This window comes from Chanodichthys erythropterus, chromosome 14 (genome assembly GCF_024489055.1).
Source record: "Chanodichthys erythropterus isolate Z2021 chromosome 14, ASM2448905v1, whole genome shotgun sequence".
Taxonomy (NCBI): domain Eukaryota; kingdom Metazoa; phylum Chordata; class Actinopteri; order Cypriniformes; family Xenocyprididae; genus Chanodichthys; species Chanodichthys erythropterus.
The window spans coordinates 41,022,487-41,046,197 of record NC_090234.1 but is presented as its reverse complement, the minus strand read 5'-3'; the positions used below and the strand labels follow the sequence as shown (position 1 = coordinate 41,046,197).

At 36.1% G+C, this 23,711-nt stretch overlaps 2 protein-coding genes across 10 annotated transcripts in view; both read right to left on the bottom strand.

Annotated features, from left to right (window-relative positions):
- tnfsf13b (TNF superfamily member 13b) overlaps window positions 1-9,510 on the bottom strand; it is a 9,984-nt gene extending 474 nt beyond the window's left edge. Inside the window, exons 1-7 of one of the 2 annotated variants that reach the window (XM_067409253.1) lie at window positions 8,947-9,510; window positions 8,568-8,849; window positions 6,338-6,425; window positions 5,885-5,941; window positions 1,972-2,096; window positions 1,695-1,860; window positions 1-1,032 (exon numbers count right to left, since the gene is read on the bottom strand). The exon at window positions 1-1,032 is cut by the window's left edge and continues 474 nt beyond it. In XM_067409253.1, coding sequence (XP_067265354.1) covers window positions 920-1,032; window positions 1,695-1,860; window positions 1,972-2,096; window positions 5,885-5,941; window positions 6,338-6,425; window positions 8,568-8,837 — 819 coding nt within the window. In that variant the 5' untranslated portion in view covers window positions 8,838-8,849; window positions 8,947-9,510 and the 3' untranslated portion in view covers window positions 1-919. The remainder of the gene's footprint in view (window positions 1,033-1,694; window positions 1,861-1,971; window positions 2,097-5,884; window positions 5,942-6,337; window positions 6,426-8,567; window positions 8,850-8,946) is intronic. The other variant, XM_067409254.1, reaches the window with a different exon arrangement.
- Window positions 9,511-9,626: 116 nt separating this feature from the next.
- Window positions 9,627-18,164, bottom strand: abhd13 (abhydrolase domain containing 13). 8 transcript variants are annotated; one of them, XM_067409248.1, is made up of 3 exons: window positions 18,006-18,148; window positions 17,390-17,517; window positions 9,627-14,394 (listed from the first exon to the last, which is right to left on the bottom strand). In XM_067409248.1, the coding sequence occupies exon 3, from the start codon at window positions 14,345-14,347 to the stop codon at window positions 13,334-13,336; it is 1,014 nt and encodes a 337-aa protein (XP_067265349.1). In that variant the 5' UTR covers window positions 14,348-14,394; window positions 17,390-17,517; window positions 18,006-18,148; the 3' UTR covers window positions 9,627-13,333. The 8 variants fall into 8 exon arrangements, with proteins under 8 accessions (XP_067265349.1, XP_067265350.1, XP_067265346.1 ...); XM_067409249.1 differs by lacking the exon at window positions 18,006-18,148 and adding an exon at window positions 17,664-17,990; XM_067409245.1 differs by lacking the exon at window positions 17,390-17,517 and having other exon boundaries at window positions 18,052-18,164.
- Window positions 18,165-23,711: the final 5,547 nt, after the last annotated feature.

Here is a 23,711-nt window from a genome sequence, read left to right as displayed (position 1 = left end):
TTTGACGACGTATCAAGATTTATTGTATTTAGATGCAGAATTCCAGCATCACAAGGCCTGTGGCACTATGATGATGGTTTCCTTTTGAGATTAGGCTGACAAATTCATAAAGTGAAACAATATACAACCTTCCATAAATGAACAGAAAAAGCTGCCTGTGTTGAGGTTGTGTGAAGCACACAATACAAAGCAAGTACGTTCCAAAGCTTGTACTGTATCTTCCACAGTGTGATACTGTCTCCATCTGCTGGTAGAATCTTAGAGGCTACATGTGCGGTTCCAACTGTAATGTATTAAAACGCATACTATTATAACAGTAAAAGTACAGTGTTACAGTAAAATTATATTTTAAATAACCAAAGCACATATTACAGATGTTCTGAATCAAAAAATACATGTGTGTGTGCACGTGTTCGCTCACGAAGACAAGCAAGGACATTAAAATCAACATGAAGTGGTGTTTTTTTAGAGTCAAACAGAATAATTACTGAGTAAAAAGTCTGATTTTATCCACCTGGAACCGATTGGATTGTGAAAAATGGTTGTTACATTCTAGAATGTGTCAGATGGTTTGATGAGAGTAGCTGAAAACAAAGAGTTTGGCATTTGCTAACATAAAAGCGATTTTAGAGGTTATTACATTTTCATAGATTATAAAGACTGATGAATCATGAACTTTAACATAAAATAACTTCCATATCGTCAATTTTGTGCACGTTTGATGAAGTGCCATTGAGGTGTGACAAAAAAAAAAAAACAAGTACAAAGAACATTTATCCTGGATACAGTAGATTTATGAGGAAAGTTTCAAGAATGCTCTACAACATAGAGCAGCTCTTGTATTCGTGAAGTCCAGTGAATGTCAATAGCATTCCACCGATGAATGATATCCAGTCTGATCCAAAGCTCTGTCCCATAGTCAGGCCAGTTTTATTGCTCCTAAAAAGGTGGAATCCCCATCCAGAGAGATATTTGCATGGGTACGGGGTATCAGAAGCTCCAGTCTGTCCCCAGAGTCCAGTTTCACTACACCTGTATATCACATGCTCAGTTACATTCATTTGTAATAGTATATACATTATATATTTTTTTCAAATATGCATTGCATTTCTATGAGACATTTTCATCACCCTGATACTATTATTCTCAGAAGTTCACTGTTCAAAATACACAATTAAAGAAAAAAAAAAAAAAACAAAAGAGAAAAAAAAAAAACTCTTTGGCTACTTCTGGTCTCGCTGACTTTGTGAAAACTAATGTTGTCAAGTCTCTGGGCGATATGTGTCAAGAACATGTCTGGGTTATGTTTTAACTGAAAGCCACAAGAATGTAATAGGAAATTACATTTTGCTAAAAGAAAATTAAACTTATTTTTGGACCATTACGTTTCCTGTTACAGTTCCTTGTTACTGTAATGCAAAAAAAAACAAAAAACACCAAACATATGACACCAAAACACATATTACTGTAATGACTAAAATAAAAATTGCAATTTATACAATAGCAATAGTAATTTTGAGGAAATCTGCTTAACTTTATAATAATGGATAAAGGAAAATACCACAATGCAAAAAAACAAAAAAACAAAACAAAACAAAAAAAAAACCTGGAGATGTTATTGTGAAATTCACCCAACTTTGCACTTTGTAACTCATTTGTAACACTGATAAAGTAGCAAGACTTTTCACACTCACCTCCGGTGTAGCAGGTGTTGAAGTGATTGACTCGATTCATGCTCTGAATACAGCGGAACAGAACGACGTGCTGACTCTCGTCTCCCACAACATTTTTCTTTATACGAATCACGATGTGGCCCATAGCGAACGTCGAGTCTGTATAGTAGACCTGGGAAAATGAGAGCTTGAAATAATGAGGAGAAAACACTGAGCACGGTGTTGCAATGTTTCAAAGTTCAGTTATAAGGCCAAAAAAAGACCTCAACAATGTATCATAAGTCGAGAATTTATATACCTGACTATAGATAAAGAAGAATCCCTCCTCTTTGATTAAAATAGTGCCCTGCTCTTCCTCCAGAGCAGAGCCGCGCTTTAGACCGACATGCCATGGGATGGCTGTGCATAACTCCAAAGCAAACTCTGACAAAAATAAATAAATAAAAATAACATGTAGAAATAATGGGATATTCAATGAAAAAGACAACAACAACAACAACAACAAAAAAGGCCATGAAATGAAACAAGAGCTTTCTCTGGCTCTGCTCATATACTGACTTGAAAGAAGGGCAGGCCCAGACAAGCAAAAATGGCTCATAGTGTTAAGGGTTTCCAGTAAAGGAAACATCAGTGTCTACCATGAAGATTTGTTAACTTGTGATTTCACTCATTTTTTCCAAAGCATAGTTTAAGTGGCGAATGCTAACGGAAAAAACTAATAGACTACCTATGATAACTGTGCTTTCATGCATAATTAAGGCATTATGGTGATGTATTATAATCACCTCATGATTAGGGTTGCAAAGGGGCGGAAAGTTTCCGGTAAATTTCTGGAAACTTTCCACGGGAACTTAACCTGGGGAATTTTGGAAATATTCCAATTTGGAAACTTAACAGGAATTTATTATGGGAATTAATTGGAAATTTTAGAAAACTTATATAAATGTATGATATTTATATAAAATGTATCATATACAAACATTTTGTTTGGTCATAACATGAAATAACAGTTATTTATTTAGCATTCAATTAATTTTAATTTTGTAAATATGTAAAATAAATATATTTTTATTGCAGCAATTGTTATGTGTTATTTATTTCAGTGTCACATGATCCTTTAGAAATCATTCTAATATGCTGATTTGATACTCTGTTATTATCAATGTAGGAAACAGTTGTGCTGCTTAATATTTTTTTGGAACCTGTAATACTTTTTTTCAGGATTCATTGATGAATAAAAAGTTAAAAAGAACAGCATTTACTCAAAATAGAAATCTTCTCTAAATCTTTTCTAACAATATCACTTTAATATCACTTTTTATCAAATTCACACATAGTTGCTGAATAAAAATATTAATTTCTTTCAAAAAAAAAAAAAAAAAGAAAAAAATTACTGACCCCACAATTTTGAACGGTAGTGTATATTGTTACAAAATATTTCTATTTTGAATAAATGCTGTTATTTACATTTTTTATCATCAAAGAATTCTGAAAAAAGTATCACAGGTTATAAAAAATATTAAGCAGCACAACTGTTTCCAACACTGATAATTGAGTATCAAATCAGCATATTAGAATGACTTCTGAAGAATCAGGTGACACTGAAGACTGGATAAATGATGTTGAAAATTCAGCTTTGCATCACAGAAATAAATTATATTTTAATGGTTTTCTATTTTAATATACATTATTTTAAATTGTTGTTATATTTCACAATATTACATTTTTTTTCTGTATTTTTGATCAAATTTGCATGTTATGGACTGGGGGAATGCACAATGCATGTAGCGGGTGTGGCCTCCATAGCCCTGAAGTAAGTAGTGTGCTGTGTGAATGTGCAGGGTAAAAATTCAACTGAAATTGCATTAAATCTAGTTGTTTTAAGCAAAATTATGCTGCAAGATGTTTTTTTTTTTTTTTTCAACTACATTTAAGTACCCTGTTATATATTTTGTAAATTCCCTGTTTATTCCCATTAATTCCCATGGAAAGTTTCCAGCTTTGAAAATCCCCGGAATTTAGCAACCCTAGTGATGATGCAGGCAGTGTTTCAATTAGTCCAACATAATGTTGTCTACTCTTACATTTTTTTTTTTCATTGATGTCAACTTTGTTATCATAAACATATTGTAATCTAAATTACTAAAAGGATGTTAATTGGCATAAACGTGCGCAGAGTTCTCCATTTAAAATCACTAAAGAGCTGTCACTCATCTCAGTTCATCGCTATCTCACAAAGTTCCATTATAATCAATGAAGCTGTCTACACTGCACAATTAATCTCTTATTTACAGTTCATAATGTTTCCACTTTGTTAGTTGTAATGAGTCAGCACTGAACAAAAACTCCCAAAAATTCGGACTAATTTAAACACCTCTGAATGGCCGGTTACATTCAAGTGATCAACAAACTTGTCTGTGATTGGCTTCATTGCTTAACGCTGCAAAAATATGTTGTAAAAAGAAACCTGTGATGCTCTCCAGAGTCCGAACACAAATACGCACTGGGTCATTTGTCAAATCAGTTTTGCCAATATGATATTGTATCAACCCCTGTAGAAACGAGCCTGCCTCCCGCCTCTCGTGCAACAACCCCCATCATTTTACGCCCCAGGTCTGTCACCTATGCCACGGGCCGGGCCTGCTTTAAAGTTTAAATATCCTTCAGTAAAAGTCTAAACATGATTGATTTATAAAATAATCTGAGCTGAAATTGACTTGCATGTAAAGCAACAAATTATAGTTTGTTTTGTTCTGTGTCATGTTTAGGGGTGTGAACATGTAAAGTAAATGTCCCTACAATAACAGACTGGCGTGTAAAACTTATGGATGTATTGTAAAGGTGACCTATTATGCCTCTTTTGATAAGATGTAATATAATTCTCTGGTGTCCCCAAAATGTGTCAGTGAAGTTTCAGCTCAAAATACCCCACAGATCATTTATTTTAGCTTGTCCCCCAATTTAGGTGTGAGCAAAATCAAGTCATTTTTGTGGGTGGGTTGCTTTAAATGCAAATGAGCTTGTGCTCCCCGCCCCCAAGATCGTATGTCATTCCAATAAACTGAGGCATACATAATATAGAAGCTCACACAGCAAATATAACTCACAAAATGGATCATTAAACTGTTTTTGATGCAGCATATAACATAGGTATGGCATGTATTGTGGATGTTTGCTAAAATTCGATTCTGAATGATGGATTGTGTGCTGCACGGCTAACATGGCTAAAGCTACACACTGTTGGAGAGGCTCAACAAGAATGAAGATGCATTTATGAATTATACAGACTACATGCGTTTTTTGGGTTAAAAATGAAAATAATGAAATGGCTCTGGTTTCCGTGAATACAGTAAGACACAATGGTAACTTTAGCCACATTTAACACTACATTAGCAACGTGCTAACTAAACACATTCAGGAAATTGGATCGATCCATCTTTGAGAATCAAATTCCTGTGTTTTACTGATGATCATGTGAAGCATTCTAGTGTTAATGACTTTCACATACTGGTATATGAATTTATAAATAAAATTATAAAACTGCACCACTGCGTCCATAGTGGCTCAGATGCCAGGGAGTCTATGGAGAATCATATGTTTGCTATTATAGCCGTTAACTGATCAGTGAGAATGTTTACATAGCTGAGACATATCAGGAGCTCAGGGCGCTCACTGTCAGATATATAAACACGACGGCTTTCTTTTTCCATGAGGGGGTTTGGCATCACGACGGCTTCGTTTCCAGGAGGGCCGCTAAAGAACATAAAACATGCATCTCCTGCAAATCCTGTAGGATACATCCAATCAGATACTGACTTCAAAACTCCTGAAGAGTTTCCAATTTTGTGTGCCATTTGAGACGTTCAACCAACAGTTTGTGGGCGTGATATGAGTCTGAGGCTGGTATGACTGAACACCCGACAGAAGTCACGGACATGTTAAAATATGTTGATTAATTTATCACCCTGGAGCCACAAGATTTCAGAAGTTCAGAACATGTCATTGCAAGTCAGTTATAACAAATGCTCTTTTTGGACTGGGAATGAAGTGTAGAAAGTTACATTGTGTTTTCATAGTACAGTGAACTCAAGGTAATTGATAAAATTGGTAAAATGTATCACTTGAACACAATTTAGCTACGAGTTATTTTGGATAACAGTATACGCCAAAACACGTTTATAATACTATGATTTTACAAACTCCTTCAGTACCTTTCTGGAAGGTTTTCTTCCTGTTGTCTGCCATCATCTGTAAGCATGCCTGGGATTCTGTGGAAGGGCAGAGGAGTTTAAACACACAAGAAAAACAGAAATGAATTGTGTTCATATACCGTAAATGTATATGTAATCTTATTACACATTTCTTAATTGCAAGCATTTTCTGTAGCTGTCAGTAAGAGATGAGAATGATTACAGTGGTAATTTTTGCATTCAATGACTCATACTGTAACAGGATATGCAAATGTGTAATGGTGCACTTTTGCTCAATGTGCAGGTTTTTTTTTGTTATATAGATATTAAGTGGTTTTAATCTTACACCATCTGTGCTCTGCATCACTCCTGTCAGTATACACAAATAACCCCCAGCTTAACACAAAAAAAGAAAGAAAAAAAAAAAAAACCCAAGACAAGTGCATCATAGAATAAGCAGAAGTGTGGGCTTGCCTGCTTTTTTTGAGACATGCCCCAGACTCCTTTTTGACACGGCAACACTGTCTGTTGTGGTATCATCCATCTCAGTCTGCTGCAGATACTGTAAACAGATGACCAAAAATCCCACTGAATAAAAACAGCTTAGGTATTTTCTACAAGCTTAAGTGTGTTATAAGAACGTAAATTATAAAGCTGGTCACTGTGTCAGGTTGATGATGATGAGGCCCAAAAAAGGCCCAAAATATATCTTCATTTATGCTTGTCATATATTGTCAAATATTTCTGAAAGGTTAGTTCCATATAGGGACATGCTTTAAAGGGATATGTTAGAAGCTAGTTATTTTACTTTATAAAGTTTTAAATATGGATATTTTTCTTACAAAAACCCATTGCTTTGTTTCAGAAGGCCTTCATTAACCCCCTGGAGCCGTATGGATTATTTTTTATGATGGATGGATGCATTTTTGGCTTCAAAATGCCCCCTGTTCACTACCATTATAAAAAAGAGATATATACACCTAGGATGGCTTGAGGAGGAGTAAATCATGGGATAATTTTCTTGACTACCAAAATATTGACAAAATTTCAAACATACATACATACATACGTAAAAAAAAAAAAAAAAAAAAAAGATAGTCAATTTAACACAATTACATACATGGGGTAAGTTTTAAGCACAACTGAAACAGCAAAAGTAATTATGCAGCACTAAATCATTCATTAAAACAACAAAAAAGTAATTTCTAACCTACAAAAATGTCAAAATAAGAGGTAACACTTTAGTTCAGTGTCCTTATTACATGTTACAATGTACTTATTAGTAATAACTATAAAATGTGCACAATTACATGCAACTAACTCTAAATCAAACCCTGATGCTGTTAATAGACCCTTTGCACATGTCTGGGTTTCTCAGGAGTGAAAGTTGTCATAGTTGGGTAAAATTTTATAGCAGTGAATGAGAGAATTAAATATATTTTTTTTGTGTTTCCATTTGCTCATATAGCAAAAAAAAAACAAAAACAAAAAAACCCTCCAAAATAGTGTTTTTACAACTTTCATAAATAGGAAATAAATAGAGAATGATTGATAACGGCAGTCAGAAGATTGAAAGATGTCATTTTTTCCGTCACTCCCATAGCTGCTGTATTAGAAAAACCCTCATAGCAGTGTTAACTACGTTTTTGTAATTTGATGCAAATGTAATATAATACCAAGTATATTGTTATAAATGTTTTTTTTTTTTTTTTTTATGAAAATATAAAAAAACCTTGCAGGATTTACGATATTGATGACCGTTAAAACGTGTCATCAAAGTCCGTGAAAAGGGTATATTAATATTACTCAGTACCTAATTGTATAATTACAGTGTAACAAGAACACCTTAAAATAAAGCGTAACCAAAATAAGGTTCACTTTCTTACACAAAAGTCATCTATATATGATGATATTGGAAAAGAGTTTATAGGGCACGTGCTCTCCTAATTTGGACAGTTTTGAACTAAAGGGTTCGTACAGATACTGTAAAATGAAATTCCAGGACTTTTAAAGGGCTTTTCAAGCACTACTTTTTTTGGTTTTCAAGGACTACAATCAAAGATCTCACTTATCAAAAAAGATCTTTATTATCTTTCAAATTCCAAAAAAAAAAAAAAAAAAAAAAGGTAAATAGATAAATAAAAATAAACCAATAAAACCAAATAGTACAAATAAAGTGCAGCACATGCAATGACTGTGGACTTTTTTTCCTCCATATATTCCCATGAATATATGATTGACCTGAATCTTGGATATTTATATGAGCAATATCACACTCATAGCCATGCAAAATGGTTCTATATGCATATCAGATGGGCTGCAGCATTCATTTGGTGTGAAAAGATTGTTTTATCGATAAAATTAAACACTAATATCATATATTGTCTTTCAATAATTCAAGCACTTTTCAAGTACCGTTTCATAAATAGGACTTAAATTTCAAAAAGTCAAATTCAAGTACTTCAAGCACTTTAAGCACCTTGTACGAACCCTGGAACTAGGAGTTTTAAACAAACATACAAAACCACTGTTAGAAAAGCAACCAATTGGACTCTTTTACTCCAAACCTTAAAGTTACAGAGATGCAACCCTTGAGACAACTTTCCCATGTGATAGCTAACTGCCATTTATGCAATTCCTTCAAATCATCAATTATAAGACAATTCTTTAGAAGGACATTTGATGTATGTATTGTGGTCCAAACCTCAATTCTGTCTTTGATCTCTTCATGTTCATGCTGATGAGTTTGCTTCTCCGCCCCATTCATGGGTTCTTCCATCATCCCGCTTTGCTCCTCTCTCTTGCGGACCACCTCGGCCCTCAAACCCTCCACCTCAGCCTGCAAGGCCAGCACATGGTACAAGGAGATCACAGACAGGGAGGAGGAGGTGATGGCAGTGACAACCAGCACCAGAAACAGCCAAGGCAGCCTTCTCCTGTCACCCCGACCTGGACCAACATCCTCAGCAGGCATGGTGGAAACAAACTTTTAGGGGAAATGCAATATAAGTTACTAAATGTAGCCTGAATGGCATATAGACAGATTCTGAAGAAGCTTTATTTCTGTAAAGATCTCAACCCACCTCAAAACATGGCTACAATCGATAAGGATCCTCACAATGAGATGTTTGTACTTAGAACGAAGCTCATCTGGAGTTCTTTGTTATGCTTGCTGGGTCCAATTCATCTTCATATGGCATGAACCAATCATCTTCGTATCCCTCTGAAGCTCTTAGCACAAGTTTCTTTCAGAACAATCCCGGATCAGACCTTTTACACAACTACCCTTGCTCTTCAAGCTGATATTTGTTGATATGTAATAGAGTAAGACTCCTGAGATCTACAGTTGAAGTCAAACTTAGTATGAAAGCAACTGTACTCACCAAAATAAATGTCCTGTCTGTTACAAGTCTCCAGCCAACAGTCTGGTTTTCGTATCCCTTTCCTGCCAAGCTGTCCACACCCACTGTATTTAACACTGCACTGCAACCGAAAGTTGCTTTGTCACCACTTACTTTGTTCCGACAAACTGCGTCAAAAGTGTGAAGAGAATTGGCAGATAAATGAAAATGTCACGCTTACATTTATCTTTAATTCATATATTAATAGCACATAAGAAAGTATATGAATGACAGTGACAAACCACAACGGAAGCTATTCCTGGAATATAATCAAACCAAAAGCAAAAAAATAACAGTTTAGCTCTTTTTAAAGTGAATACCAGAAACAGGAACCAGCAGCTACAAACTCTTTTGCAGACAAGTTATCAGAAGGGTTTGATTTCTTTATTGCATGTCACCACACAGAAAATAGAAAGTGTGATTCAATTGTATATACATGAACACATGATTCAAATAGAAAATCCATAGCTCAAAACACAAATGTTGAAAGAATAAGAAAACCCTCCTTGCACATTCACAACTGAATCGTTCAGCTCTGCTATTTACTGTAAAAAGCAAATACAAAACATGAGCAGCGCTTTATATTATTTCATATATTCAGTTTATGAACAAAATGAAATGAGATTTCAACATACAAACTAGCCCCAGAGAATGGCCAGAACATGCCAATGGAGTATTAGTCAAATCTAGTAAACTCTAAAGTAGTATTTTCATTATTTTATCATATCAGCATCTTTGTTCCAAGGTTTACACTCAACCACACAGACAATCAATAAGGTATCATGGCACGTCACTTTGAGTTCAACTAAATGACACATTGCAAATGATATATATGAATTATTTAAGGTTTAGAGGCAGTTCTTATGAATTGGGCCTATATGATCAATAATGACCATTACAAATATTTCTTTTAAAATCAAAAGGTCAAATAAACTGATATACAAAAGTACTGATGTATTGAAACCACAAAAATCCCAGTGTCTTGGAAACTTTTTCCTCTTGCATTGGCTGGTTCCACTTCTTCCTCACGTACAACTCTCCTGTTTCTACATAACTAACAACACTAGACATAACTAAAGACATCTAGGCTCAACTGTGCTGATCTTTTAAACACCCTCGAGAACCTCAGGTCGAAAAGACTCTGCCGAATCCCGAAAGATGGACTTTGGAAGCCTGACATAACCTCTTGTTTGAAGATATCAATATTTGCATGCAAACTGACATAGGATCACTCTGCCTTGAAATCTGTTATCTTAACATTCATAGGCTGTTTTCACGCATTACAACAGATGTGAGCGTAAAGTGCATTAGAGTTAAACAAAATGTGCTGAATAAAGCATGCAATAATTACAGACTAGGTTGTGCACTGATCCAACACTATATAATGGGCAAGGTTTGCAAAGTCCACCTTTTATTGGGTGCTCGACAGTCAACCACCAACGTGAGCCTACAGAAAAGACAAACCTCAATCTCTACCCCTGATTCAATATGTTAAATAGTTAATTGAAATATTTGCCATCATTTACTCTTCCAAACTCATATAACTTTCTTCTGTGGAACATGAAGACATTTTGAAGAATGTGATGGTTGCTCTTTTCCATGCAATAACAATAGTTGAGAACCAAAGCTTACTTCTGGACTCTGAATTTTGTTCTTCACCGAGCTATCAGCTGTAGCTCTCGTGAGAGTTCATGAGAGAATCTTGTTGATCTGTGTCGCAAAAGAGCGATTTCTCTCTATTTACAATTCTAAAAGATTTTGTTCAAGTCATATGGAGTCAGGATACCTACATTTTATTGAGTCCTGTTGAAGCTTTAGGCTTCTACCTGTAACTGCATTGAAAAGAGCAACTAACGCACTCTTCAAAATTGAAGAAAAAAGTCATACAGGTATGGAATAACATATGGTAAATGATGACCATTTTCATTTTTTTTTTTTTTTTTTTTTTTTTTTTCGTGAATTAATCCTTTAAATTTTTGTGAATGTTTCTGCTTTTTAAGGGATCTGCAGAGAGTTAAAGAGAATGGATTTGACTAATGCGCAACAGTCACCAATGAAAAGGTTTTTCAACATGATCCAAACAAAATAGGTCATGGCCAGAGAACTGATGCTAAGCAGACTTGACCTGATTAAATGAAGGGAAACGTCTTATTTACAAATTGTGCAAATGGACTGTGCTTGGAACTCTGTCAAGCAGTTGTTATGTGCGATTTCACTCTTACTTCCAGAAGATAACTAAGCCTGAGAGAGAGTAAACATACTTTAGGCTTGTTGTGTTGGTATTTTCATACAGTGCTCACAGTGTACTGCAGCCCACATGAAAATCAGTAGAGAAATCTATACTTCTCACACACAGCTCCATATGCAAATCCAAAACATGGGATTAAACCACAATGAGCCATTTTCCTGAGTGGATTTTTAACCTCCCGTAAAAAAGAAGGCAGTGTGATAAAATAAAGCTCCAACACATTACGGCCGGTATAGAAGACTCAATGCATGAAATGCCATATACAAAGATGAGTGAACTAGGATCAGTTGCCCCTGGACCATTTAACTGTATTCACTGGAATTTAAAAGGCAAAAAATGATTTCAATGAGCACTCTGTTCTGTCCCAAAAAATTATATTACATTTAAACAATATAAATAAAAAGGAATTTGTTAGGGTTGTTCAGTTTCGAAGTCCTAAAATCCAGGACTTTATGGAACAGCAGTTTATCATTCATGAGTATAATAAGGTAACTGGTTAACATATTACATACAGTTATACTTCAAACTTGATTTTTGAAGCTGTTACTTGAAAAAAAATGTTTTTTTTTTTTTTTTTTTACCAACTTGTAGAACAAATGTGAATGCTTCATCAAGTAATGTTAACCACAGACATTAATTTACTCACAAATTTAAACCACTATTCTAAAAAAAAAAAAAAAAAAGAAAAAGAAAAGAAAGAAAGAAAAAAAAACATTACAAATCAGCTTTCAGGGTTGGCCTACAAACTGATGTCAAGACTGAATAATTTAAGATAATAAAGTAGTTTAGAACAATGTGATTAAACATAACTATTTTCAAATCGCATGTGTGGGTGTTTGGGCTTTTAGCATACATTTAAAGGGTTAGTTCACCCCAAAAATATTTTTTTCATGAATTACTCACCATCATGTTGTTCCAAACCCCTAAGACTTTTGTTCATCTTTGGAACACAAATACAAATATTTTTAATAAAATCTGAGAGTTTTCTATCCCCTCTATTGACAGCCTATGCAACTACCACTTTCAAGCCCCAGAAAGGTAGTAAAGACATTAAAGTAATCCGTGTGACTGCAGAGGTTAAACCTCAATTTTATGAAGTGTCGCAAGTGTTTTGTTTGTATGAATAAACACAATATACCACTTATTTACAAAATATAAATCTCCAATGTGTGTCACGAGAACACCACGATACAAGCGTGTTGTTTTGATGCGAGAGCAGACGTTGCGTGAATGAGTGTTGGATATTAATATTTTGTAAATTAAGTGGTAAAATATGTTTTTTGCGCAAACAAAACATTCGCGTTGCTTCGTAAACTTGAGGTTAAACCACTAGTGTCACATGGATTACTTTAATGACGTCTTTACGACCTTTCTGGGGCTTGAAAGTGGTAGTTGCGTAGGGTGTCAATGAAAGGACAGAAAGCACTCAGATTTAATTTGTGTTGAAGATTAACAAAAGTCTTACAGGTTTGAAACAACATGAAGGTGTGTAATTAAAAACAGAATTTTCATTTTTGGATGAACTAACCCTTCAAGGGGGGAAATTGCTTAAAAAAGAAAAGAAAAAGACCAACTAAATTCTTGAGGCAGATGCATTTATACTTGATATAAAAACTGACAAAAAATATTTTAAAGGCTTAAAAAAATGCAACCTTCTCTACTGAATAAATGAAATTGCTAATAATGAATTCTTGGTGTGTGATCAATGGAAAGAAAGAGCTTAGGAAGTTGGGGAGAAGACAAATAATATAAAAGAGAATAAATTGTACATTCTTTTTGAGAGGGTCCAGATTTATAGAGCAGTCAACAGTCGTTACTGTTCTAGATTATGGTGACGTTGGCCGTCCCCTGGGCCGTCTCTTCACTTGCATGGCTTTTAAGTAGCTCCTTCATAAACTGCTCTAGGGCAGCAAAATAACCCTGGCACTGCCAGGTGTCATTGTGCGTACCTTCGGGAAAGATGCCGAGGCGTTTAGTCCGAGACGGAGACAGCTCGTACAGCTGTTTCATCATCACCGGGGGGATGAGTTGGTCTGATAAGCCAGAGATGAAAAGAGATGGCATACGGCAGAGCGCCACATGTCTATAGGACAGAAACTTGTTCTTGTAGCACCAGAGCGGCAGGTAACGCATGGGGAAGAAAGAGAACAGCGTGGCCGCCATGTGCGGAATGCTCAGGAAAGTGTTCTCCACCATGATGGCAGCCACTCGATGCGGGTTGCCCGATGCCAGGCGGATGGCCACCGCACCTCCCAACGAGCGGCCGAACAGCACTACCTTGGTCTTGTCGATGTCCGGCCGGGTCATGATGTAATCCAAGGTAGCCTCTGCATCCTGGTACAGTCCCTCTTCACTAGGTTCTCCTTCGCTCTTTCCGTAGCCTCTGTAGTCCACCAGAACCACGTTGGCCTTCAGGTTCACCAGCATGAGCAGTGCGTTCGGCACACGATGGCCGATGTTTCCCGCATTGCCGTGGAAATATAAAATGGTGGGAGCGGCGGCAGGGTTTTCGCCCGTGTAACGGAGCAGGATGAGATTGAGCCGCACGCCATCTTTGGTTCGGACGTACACGTTCTCATGTGGGATTCCAGTCGGCATGGGAACGTAAAGACGCGAGGACGAGGGCTGGTCGGGGAAGTAGAGCAGCACGTCCTGGAACTTGTACAGGATGCCGGCCACAGAGACCAGGATGAGTCCCAGCAGTATGAAGCCCCCGTACAGGTGGAAGGTCAGAATAAGGGCCAGCAGGGAGACGCGGCAGATTCCCCATGACCACGCGCACACGGTGAGCAAACACGCCTCAAGTGCCGCCCATAACCTCCATGGCTTCTCCATGGCAACCTTGATGACAAGAGAGTCTCCGAACTCACTGCAGGCGTATTCTGGAGAAACACAGAAGTTCAGTTTGTAAGGTCAGAAATTTTACTGTAACATTTGGAGGTGGCTAATTTATTTTCCAAGAAGGGACAAACATTGGTAACATTTTGTTTTGTTTACATAGTTACAGATGCCATTTGTTCTTTCTATAGTAATAACAGTAAATTGTGCATATTTACAAGCATCTACCAGCCCTAATCACTACCATAGAAATCAGTGTTCATATCCAAACTATTATCCTTTATCTCAGTACTTCTGTGATAATATGATTATTTGTAACACAGAAAAACGATACTGTGTGGCTGAAAATAATGTTTAGCTGTTTCATACATGACAAGTGGCTCAGAGGCAGTGCCAAAACAGAATGTTCTGATTTGTTTAACAGACACAGGCGAATCGTTGACATTTAGGAATGAGCTTGTGTGGGTGTTTGAATCGAGACTGTCACCTTTTAAAGGTGCCCTAGAACTTTTTTTTTAAAGATGTAATACAAGTCTAAGGTGTCCCCTGAATGTGTCAGTGAAGTTTCAGCTCAAAATACCCCATAGATTTCTTTTTTAATTCATTTTTTTAACTGCCTATTTTGGGGCATCATTATAAATGAGCCGATTCAGGGTGTGTGGCCCTTTAAATCTGGTGCTCCACGCCCCAAGAGCTCGCGCTTGCCTTAAACAACATAAAAAAAGTTCAAACAGCTAATATAACCTTCAAAATGGATCTTTACAAAGTGTTCGTCATGCAGCATGTCTAATTGCGTAAGTACAGTGTTTATTTTTGTGTTTACATTTGATTCTGAATGAATTTGATAGTGCTCCATGGCTAACGGCTAATGCTACACTGTTGGAGAGATTTATAAAGAATGAAGTTGTGTTTATGAATTATACAGACTGCAAGTGTTTAAAAATGAAAATAGCGACAACTCTTGTCTCCGTGAACACAGTAAGAAACGATGGTAACTTTAACCACATTTAACAGTACATTAGCAACATGCTAACGAAACATTTAGAAAGACAATTTATAAATATCACTAAAAAATATAATGTAATCATGGATCATACTTATTATCGCTCCATCTGCCATTTTTCGTTGTTGTCCTTGCTTGCTTACCTAGTCTGATGATTCAGCTGTGCATAGATCCAGACATGTAATCCCTTTCATAATGTTGGGAACATGGGGTGGCATATGCAAATATTGGGGGTGTACCTATTAATGATCCTGACTGTTACGCAACAGTCGGTGTTATGTTGAGATTCGCCTGTTCTTCTGAGGTCTTTTAAACAAATGAGATTTATATAAGAAGGAGGAAACAATGGAGTTTGAATCTCACTGTATGTCATTTCCATGTACTGAACTCTTGTTATTTACCTATGCCTGGGTAAATTCAATTTTTGAATCTAGAGCACCTTTAATGATTAATCGTGCAACTCTAGTGTAACCAAAAAATCAAAATTGATTGTAGTAAATTTTACAATAAATTCAACTAATATATTATATATGTTTAAAAAAAATGATAAAAAATAATAAAAATTCACTTTTATTCTCAATGCAAAATTAAAACAATTCCTTTTATAAAATAAATACAAAGATGAATAGGAAATGAAGATATGGCATGATTTCTCCTATTCCCCACTTGTGATATGGCATGATGAGCCAAATCAAAGGTCATATTCATCATCATCACAGTCCAACTTTGTCCCACTGGCCCTGATTTGGGCATCTCTGGTTTTTACTATGGTAGATACATTTAAGTAGCTATCACGTGGCAGGACATAACATGCACAACACATGTTATTTACATGCGAGAGCAAGGAAGAAACATAGATTCATGTCAAGATGAGAAAAATCTTGTGAAGTCAATGTGAATGGCCGCTCACAACTTATTTCACTTCCTTAATTTTACATATCAGCAAGATTAAGAAATGTAGGGTTGGACCCATTTTATCCATTGGGAACTGATTAGGTCATGAAAAGTGGGTGATACCAACCAGAATACAGACCTGAGTATGACTTTGCTAAACCTAAACAGCTATTTGGCTGTTGGCTGACATTATTTGTCACCAGTTGCAGTTCAGGTTGTTCTAACTTTCTATTATATAATGCATCTCTTAAACAAGTCGTAATGTGTGTGTGTGTGTGTGTGTGTGTGTGTGTGTGTGTGTGTGTGTGTTATTATACTCAAGCATGATTAATTACTTTTGGTAGTGGTGGTGGTATCATGGTATCTTGTCTGTATTCATGGTAACCCAAGTCTCTGAGATCCTGACACCTTGCACTTCACTTGAGACTCCAGGTAGGTTGCAGTTCTGGAAAATGGTGGTGCTGGAGACTAAAGGGTTCCTGATGGTTTCACACTTAATTCTTCACCTTAATTCTTAATTATTTTGCAGTTAACATGTGTCTTTTCTTTACCATCTGTTTTTGTATGACCCCGCTGACCCAATGAGCATTTTGCTGTCCCTTGGTCATGCTTTAACTTTGCAATTTCTAGTATTGCATTAGTATTGCATCCTTCTCAAGAGTATTTAATCATTTTTGACTTTTCAGTCTTTTTTGGCTCATTTTGCCTGTAAAAGAAAACCTGCCTAATAATTCTGAACACCTGAATATAAGGCATTTTTCATTTCCAGCCTTCATGAACAATTATATATCACTTATAAAGGATTAAAAACAATATTAATAGGAGTTATACGATTGATGTGGATTGGAATTGGTAAAATGTGCTTGCAAAAAAAAAAACATGATCAGAAAATCAACTTGCCTAATAATTCTGCACACAGAAAGAGAAAATAATCAAGATGAAGTGCTTTTCATCTGTAAAGTACTTAAATCACCGGATTATCCAAAAAGCAGGTATTAACATGGTTAAGTAACATATAAACAATTTCTGTTAAAACTCCAGTAACTAACTGTAAGCAACTTTCAGTTATTTACATACTGTCAATAAATAAATAACTATATTGTGATATACGCAGATGCCACGATATAAAATGACTTACTTACTGTAATATAAGATTTGGGTCACATCTCCATGACATACTGACGTACCATTGTATTACCCTCTTATATAAGCCTTGTACCATGGTAGCACCACAGTACTTTTTTAGAAGCAGAGAACAAGAGCAAATCATCTAAACACACACAAAGATAAATACTATGTTATTTCAGATGTTATCTGATGACACTACACAGTGCTGTCTGAAGCCCTCAGGGTGTTTAGGGACCAAGTCCAGTCTTGACCAATCCAATTACAATGAAATGCAGATGCAGTACTCACTTATTCATCTATACTGAACATTTAGAGTTCCCAAATAGAGCCGTTTTCCCAGATCAACATTACTTTCGCTATGCAATTCAACAGAAAGGCAGGAGTACCACGACCTGACCCCAATATCAAATCATACAGCAGATCCGCACTTCGCTTTTCAGCCAGCTGTTGACATCGTGAGACAGAAACACCCTGAAGTCCAAACCCAGCTGACAGGAATCATAAACACGACGATGACAGATTGATGTTGACAGCAGATTTTCCCTCTAGACTTCATGTACTGCACAGCTAATACAGCTGCTAGCCATTTCTAACACACATCTGAGGGCAGTCTGATAGAAAACTACTCACATCTATCGCATTCTTCAGCGGCACATATTCAGAGAGCTGAGCTTACGAGCAGGTGAAAGGGTCATCTATACGAACATCCCGTGAAATAACAGCTGATCCACTATGGCTAGCAGCAAATCTAGCCGGACTGCTGCTGTACACTGGTGTCGCTTCTAGGAAGTTCCGGGCGGAAACACCGGAACCTTCTGCTAACGGCCAACACGTTCTACGAGATCAATATTCATGCAAATAGGCCTATGCATAAAGTTGCAATTATTAAATTGTATACCTTTATACATTTAAAATACATGTGATGACTAATGCCCTAATGTGATATTAATGAAAATACATTTCCTTAGTAGCTGACTCTGTGCTATAGTCAGTGTGTGTGTGTGTGTGTGTGTGTGTGTGTGTGTGTGTGTGTGTGTGTGTGTTTGTTTGTTTTAGCCTGTTAAACAGCTATAGAAAAAAAAATGCATGGTGATATCAGTGCTAGGCAACGCCCCAGCTAACAAAAATATGATCTAAGAACGTTTTGCTATTTCCATTAATATACATTAATATACGTTCCATTACAATACATGAACGTTGTATAAATGGCAGTTTTGTGCTAATGTGTTGAGAACTTTATTGAACACCAGATAGCAATTCTAACTGCAAAGTTCTGAAACTGTTCCCTGTTAGCTGGGTCTGGCCCTCAAGATCCACTTTCCTGCAGTTTTAAACCCTACATCACCTGAAACATTCTAGTAATCCTGAAGACCTTGGTCAGGTGTGTTTGTTTAGGTTTATTGGAGCTAAACATTGTAGAAAAGTGGATTTTGGGGGCCAGAGGTGCCCATACCTGTATTAGATATAGTATTTAGAAGTACTTAAAAAAAAGTTTTATACATTGAGAAATTGTGTTTTTGTGAAGAGCGATCTGAGTGGTGTTCATAAGGGATGAAGACTGTACTCATAATAGTTTTCAATAAAAACTATTTATAATTTTTAATTATATGGTGTGGGTCACCCCCTCAGTTTTGCCATGTTGAAATGACAGTGTTTCACTTTACATCATAGAGCCTCTGTAGATATGCTATAGCAACAAACAATAAGAGCAGAAAGAGAGAAAGAGCAAAAATTAGACAATGAACACACAATTGTTATGCTTTACCAGAGACAGTGGGAGAATCAGTACCAGTATCAGTAAATCAGTATCAGTAAAAGCATACTGAACAGTATGCTGTTTTGTTGAACAGGTAAGTAAATTAATTGCGTTTTGGCAACTCTCTAAGGGGGCGTTTACATGACACAGTTTTCAACTAAAAACACGAAACATTTTATGTTCATTTACACAGCAACAGCATTTTGTCAGCCTAAAAAAAATGCAAACTTTTGAAAACGGGTTTCAAAGTGCAAGTTACAGTACTTGAAAATGAAAGTGTTATCGTCTCTGTGTAAACTACAAAAAACAAATTTGTGCAAACGGTTATGTCATGCGCATTTCATGTTCAGTCTACACCGATCAGGCATAACATTATGACCTCCTTCCTAATATTGTGTTGGCCCTCCTTTTGCTGCCAAAACAGCCCTGACCCGTCGAGGCATGGACTCCTCTAGACCCCTGAAGGTGTGCTGTGGTATCTGCACCAAGATGTTTGCAGCAGATCCTTTAAGTCCTTTAAGTTGCAATGTGGGGCCTCCATGGATCGGACTTGTTTGTTCACATCCCACAGATGTTCGTTTAGACTGAGATCTGGGGAATTTGGAAGCCAAGTCAACACCTCAAACTCATTGTTGTGCTCCTCAAACCATTCCTGAATCATTTTTGCTTTGTGGCAGGAGCATTATCCTGCTGAAAGAGGTCACAGCCACCAGGGAATACCATTTCCATGAAAGGGTGTACATGGTCTTAGGTAGGTGGTATGTGTCAAAGTAACATCCACATGGATGGCAGGACCCAAGGTTTCCCAGCACAACATTGCCCAAAGCATCACACTGCCTCCGCCGGCTTGTCATCTTCCTATAATGCATCCTGGTGCCATGTGTTCCCCAGGAAAGCGACACACACACACCCGACCATCCACCTTTTCCTGCTCTAACACATCAACTTTGAGGACAAAATGTTGACTTGCTGCCTAATATATCCCATCCACTTACAGGTACCGTGATGAAGAGATAATCAGTGATATTCACTTCACCTGTCAGAACTCATAATGTTATGCCTGATCAGTGTATAGGCGAGTTTTGTTTCTTTACAAAGTGACATCACCAATAATACATCATATAATACAGAGTTTTAAGTTGTGTGAACAGGCTATTTTTGACGACGTTGTCGTCTGTATGTGAAAAACGCAAAGGAAAAACTTTTCCATTTTCAGTACATCATTGTCATGTAAACATACCCTAAAACTCATTTGTAAATGTAATTTACATAAAACTCCAAGTTGATCCATCAATAGACAGCAGTGCCATGTTAACATGGTGGTATTTTTACTTAAATTACACAAAGAAGAGTAGTGATAAAATAACTACCTTGGCTTGAAACCAACAAACCCACATTTAAAGCTGCAGTCCGCAATTTTTCCTCTTTGTCGCCATCTCTTGTTTAAAACCTGCAATTGCAGTCATATGCGGAACAGTTATCTACGTGCGTTGTGCCTCGGCACAGTTAGTCAGCGCGGATGAATCTTGCTGTCAGTCATCGCACTGGTGTGAATACTGAACTTCAGAATCACAGATTCAACGTCTTGAAAGTATGACCAATATAAGAATTTTCACTGGAAAATATCATCTGAACAAGTAAGTAACATGTCTGCCACTTTTGTTCTGACCAACTGAGGGGAAAAGCATTAGGCCTACAATAAATCACGCTAAGTCTAACGATCTCTTAGCTCTGATCACGCCAAACCATGCAAATTATTATTACTGTTATATTGTTCTCAAATCGTTAATGTTAACAACATCAGCATTGTGTGACTATATGTATATTAGCGTTACCTGAAGATTTCAATTTCTGTAGCCACTCCACAGTCCAAAGTCTTTTGCTTTTTGACTACGGCTGAATCTCCAGTTGTCACTGATGATTGTCATTTGGACCTTTCTGGGTTACAATCCGCCATCAAAATGATAAGTTTAATTATTTCAGCTGTTGTGAGAAAAGGCTATAAATGATCCGCTACCAGCAGCAAACTGACTTGCCTGAATGGGACTCCTTCCTTTCTGTTTACGGACGTGACGTAATGATGCACAGAGGAACGGCTGCATACTCAGATTTCCCGCGGAAATCCGCCATGTCGCTCTTATTATAAAAGATTATTACAAGCTTACCGTTCTGAATCAAGACAAGAAAATTAGATAGTTTTGAACACTGGCTGGTTATGTACTTGCTCAAAAATTGATTTTGGATAATTTTTAACCAAAAAAAGTTGCAGACTGCAGCTTTAACTAACTGGACTCTTGAATAGCCTTTGTCAAAACTTTCCCCTTGTGACAACTAGACCCAGTCTCCCCCACCTCTGCATGTAATATGTATTGTATTAATGTACAAAAAAGGTAATAAAATTTTAACTTAGATCACTGTCATTTGTTTTAAAATGTTTGAAGAAGAGCTCTCTTATACTGTTGTCTTGTTTCTTCATATATATATATATATATATATATATATATATATATATATATATATATATATTAGTATAAACACTTAACTAAAATTAACTAGAATTGTCTTTAAAATAATGATGTACATATAGTTCCGTAATACAGTATGATTACCGAGAGTCCACTGCCCAGCCTTGGATATTTGCTTTAACATTTAGATAACTATCTGCACAAATCTATTCTCAAACAGGCATAACCTGTCAGGTCCACTTCTGTGTCAGCTTATAGGACTGTTGACTTTACTTTTGTCCTTTCATAATGACTGTTAGCGTCTGTTAACCCTTTAGTCCAGTCAATCAGGTCTGACCTGTAAACACAGGGTTCACTTAAGGGTCAGATAAACATAAGCATACATATTATATCAAAATTGTTTTATAATATAGTTATTTCCTTAATTTCCTTATGTGTTGTTGGGGATGTTTTCATCCACTATGGGGTGTTTTTGAGTCTTAATTTGACCACAACTTTCTCTGTGTTTCAGCAAATGGAATGATTTTTGGTGACAAATCTTATTTTGATACATATTTTGGGAAAATGCTTTGAAAATTTTCAAAACCTCAAAAATACACTGTAGGCAAATTTACTACCCTTTCTTTATCAGTGACATAATTTATAAACTTGTCAATAAAAGAGTAAAAATCCTGGATTTTTTAAAAACATTTAGTAAATTTTGATCAGGACTGAGCAAAAAAAAAAAAAAGCAAAAAAAAAAAAAGCAAAAAATATTTATCTAAAACATTTTTACAGCAGTTTAATTTAGTGGATGTTCATCCCGAACATAACGAAATGGTAGTAAATTTGAAAAAATACACAAGGGTTAACATTCTCATAACCAAAAAAAAAAAAAGAAGTAAAGTTTTAAATGATCAGAAAACATTCAAAAATAATGGTAACACTTAATAATAAGGTTCATTAGTTAACATTAGTTAACATAATGAACTGCACTTCTACAGCATTTATTAATCTTTGTTAATGTTAATTTCAACATTTACTAATACATTATTAAAATCAAGAGTTGTAATTTTTAACATCAGTTAATGCACTGTGAACTAACATGAACTGCTGTATTTTTATTAACTAACGTTAACTAAGATTAACAAATACAGTAATGTATTGCTCATGGTTAGTTCGTGTTAGCTAATACATAACTAATGTTAACAAATGAACCTTATTTTAAAGTGTTACTGAAATAATGTTTTCATAACTTAAAGGAAACATTTTTTTTTTTAGCTGGATATGAGCAGAATTCCCCATGGAATAATGGTTTGTAACCTCTTTTGCCCTAAAAGTCACTTAGTAGTCAAAACGAAAGTAAATGAGCAACCCAGACACAAATGAACAGACAATATTTGTTATTTCATCAGAACACAACTTTAATCATTTTAGCAGTATAATCATACCTTCGAAAAGATCATAACTTGTGAGATTGTTTTATAAATAATTTCATCAAAGTTGCTTGTAAAAAAATTAAATAGGTTACTGAACTAAATCATCTATAATATTACAATATACCGGTAGTATATAATATTATTTTTTCCAGTAGTCATAGTCATAATGTTATCTCTATATGCCTTTAAACCTTTATCTTTTTTTTCATAAAGTCATTGCTTTGCACATACCGTCACACAGCATGACAGCCTGCAGGTGCCGATGTTGTGACCAAGAGGACAGTTCTTGTGATGAAACCACTCCGCTCTCAGTATCGATCTCAGCACAAACCAACCAATGATCTCTGACACTTACAAAAGAGGAGTTAAAAAAAGGACACCAACTCAGAACACAAGGAAACCTCCAAATCAAACAGAGACACACATTGTTTAGCATTCTCAAAACGTATTTACAACAGAAAAACAACTGAGGTTGAGGGCTGCATAGGTCCACAGGATTCTGAAAGAGAAAAGAAAGTATTTCTGCTTGCTAAGTGATTACGCAATGTGGAGTACTACTTACACAGCTGGATCAGTACTTGGAAATGACCATAAAACATGTGCAAGCATAAAATACATCTTATATTAGGTTTGGTGGTGATTAGCGATATTAGCAGGCATCTGTTACATTCAATCTCGTTAGTCGCTGAGACATACT

Coding starts and splice junctions, on each gene's coding strand:
- abhd13 (XM_067409244.1), bottom strand. CDS start 15,469: ATGGCAGATGGAGCGATAATAA. Junction 14,395..15,447: donor GGCAGATGGAGCGATAATAA/GTATGATCCATG, acceptor GTGTTTCTCCAG/AATACGCCTGCAGTGAGTTC.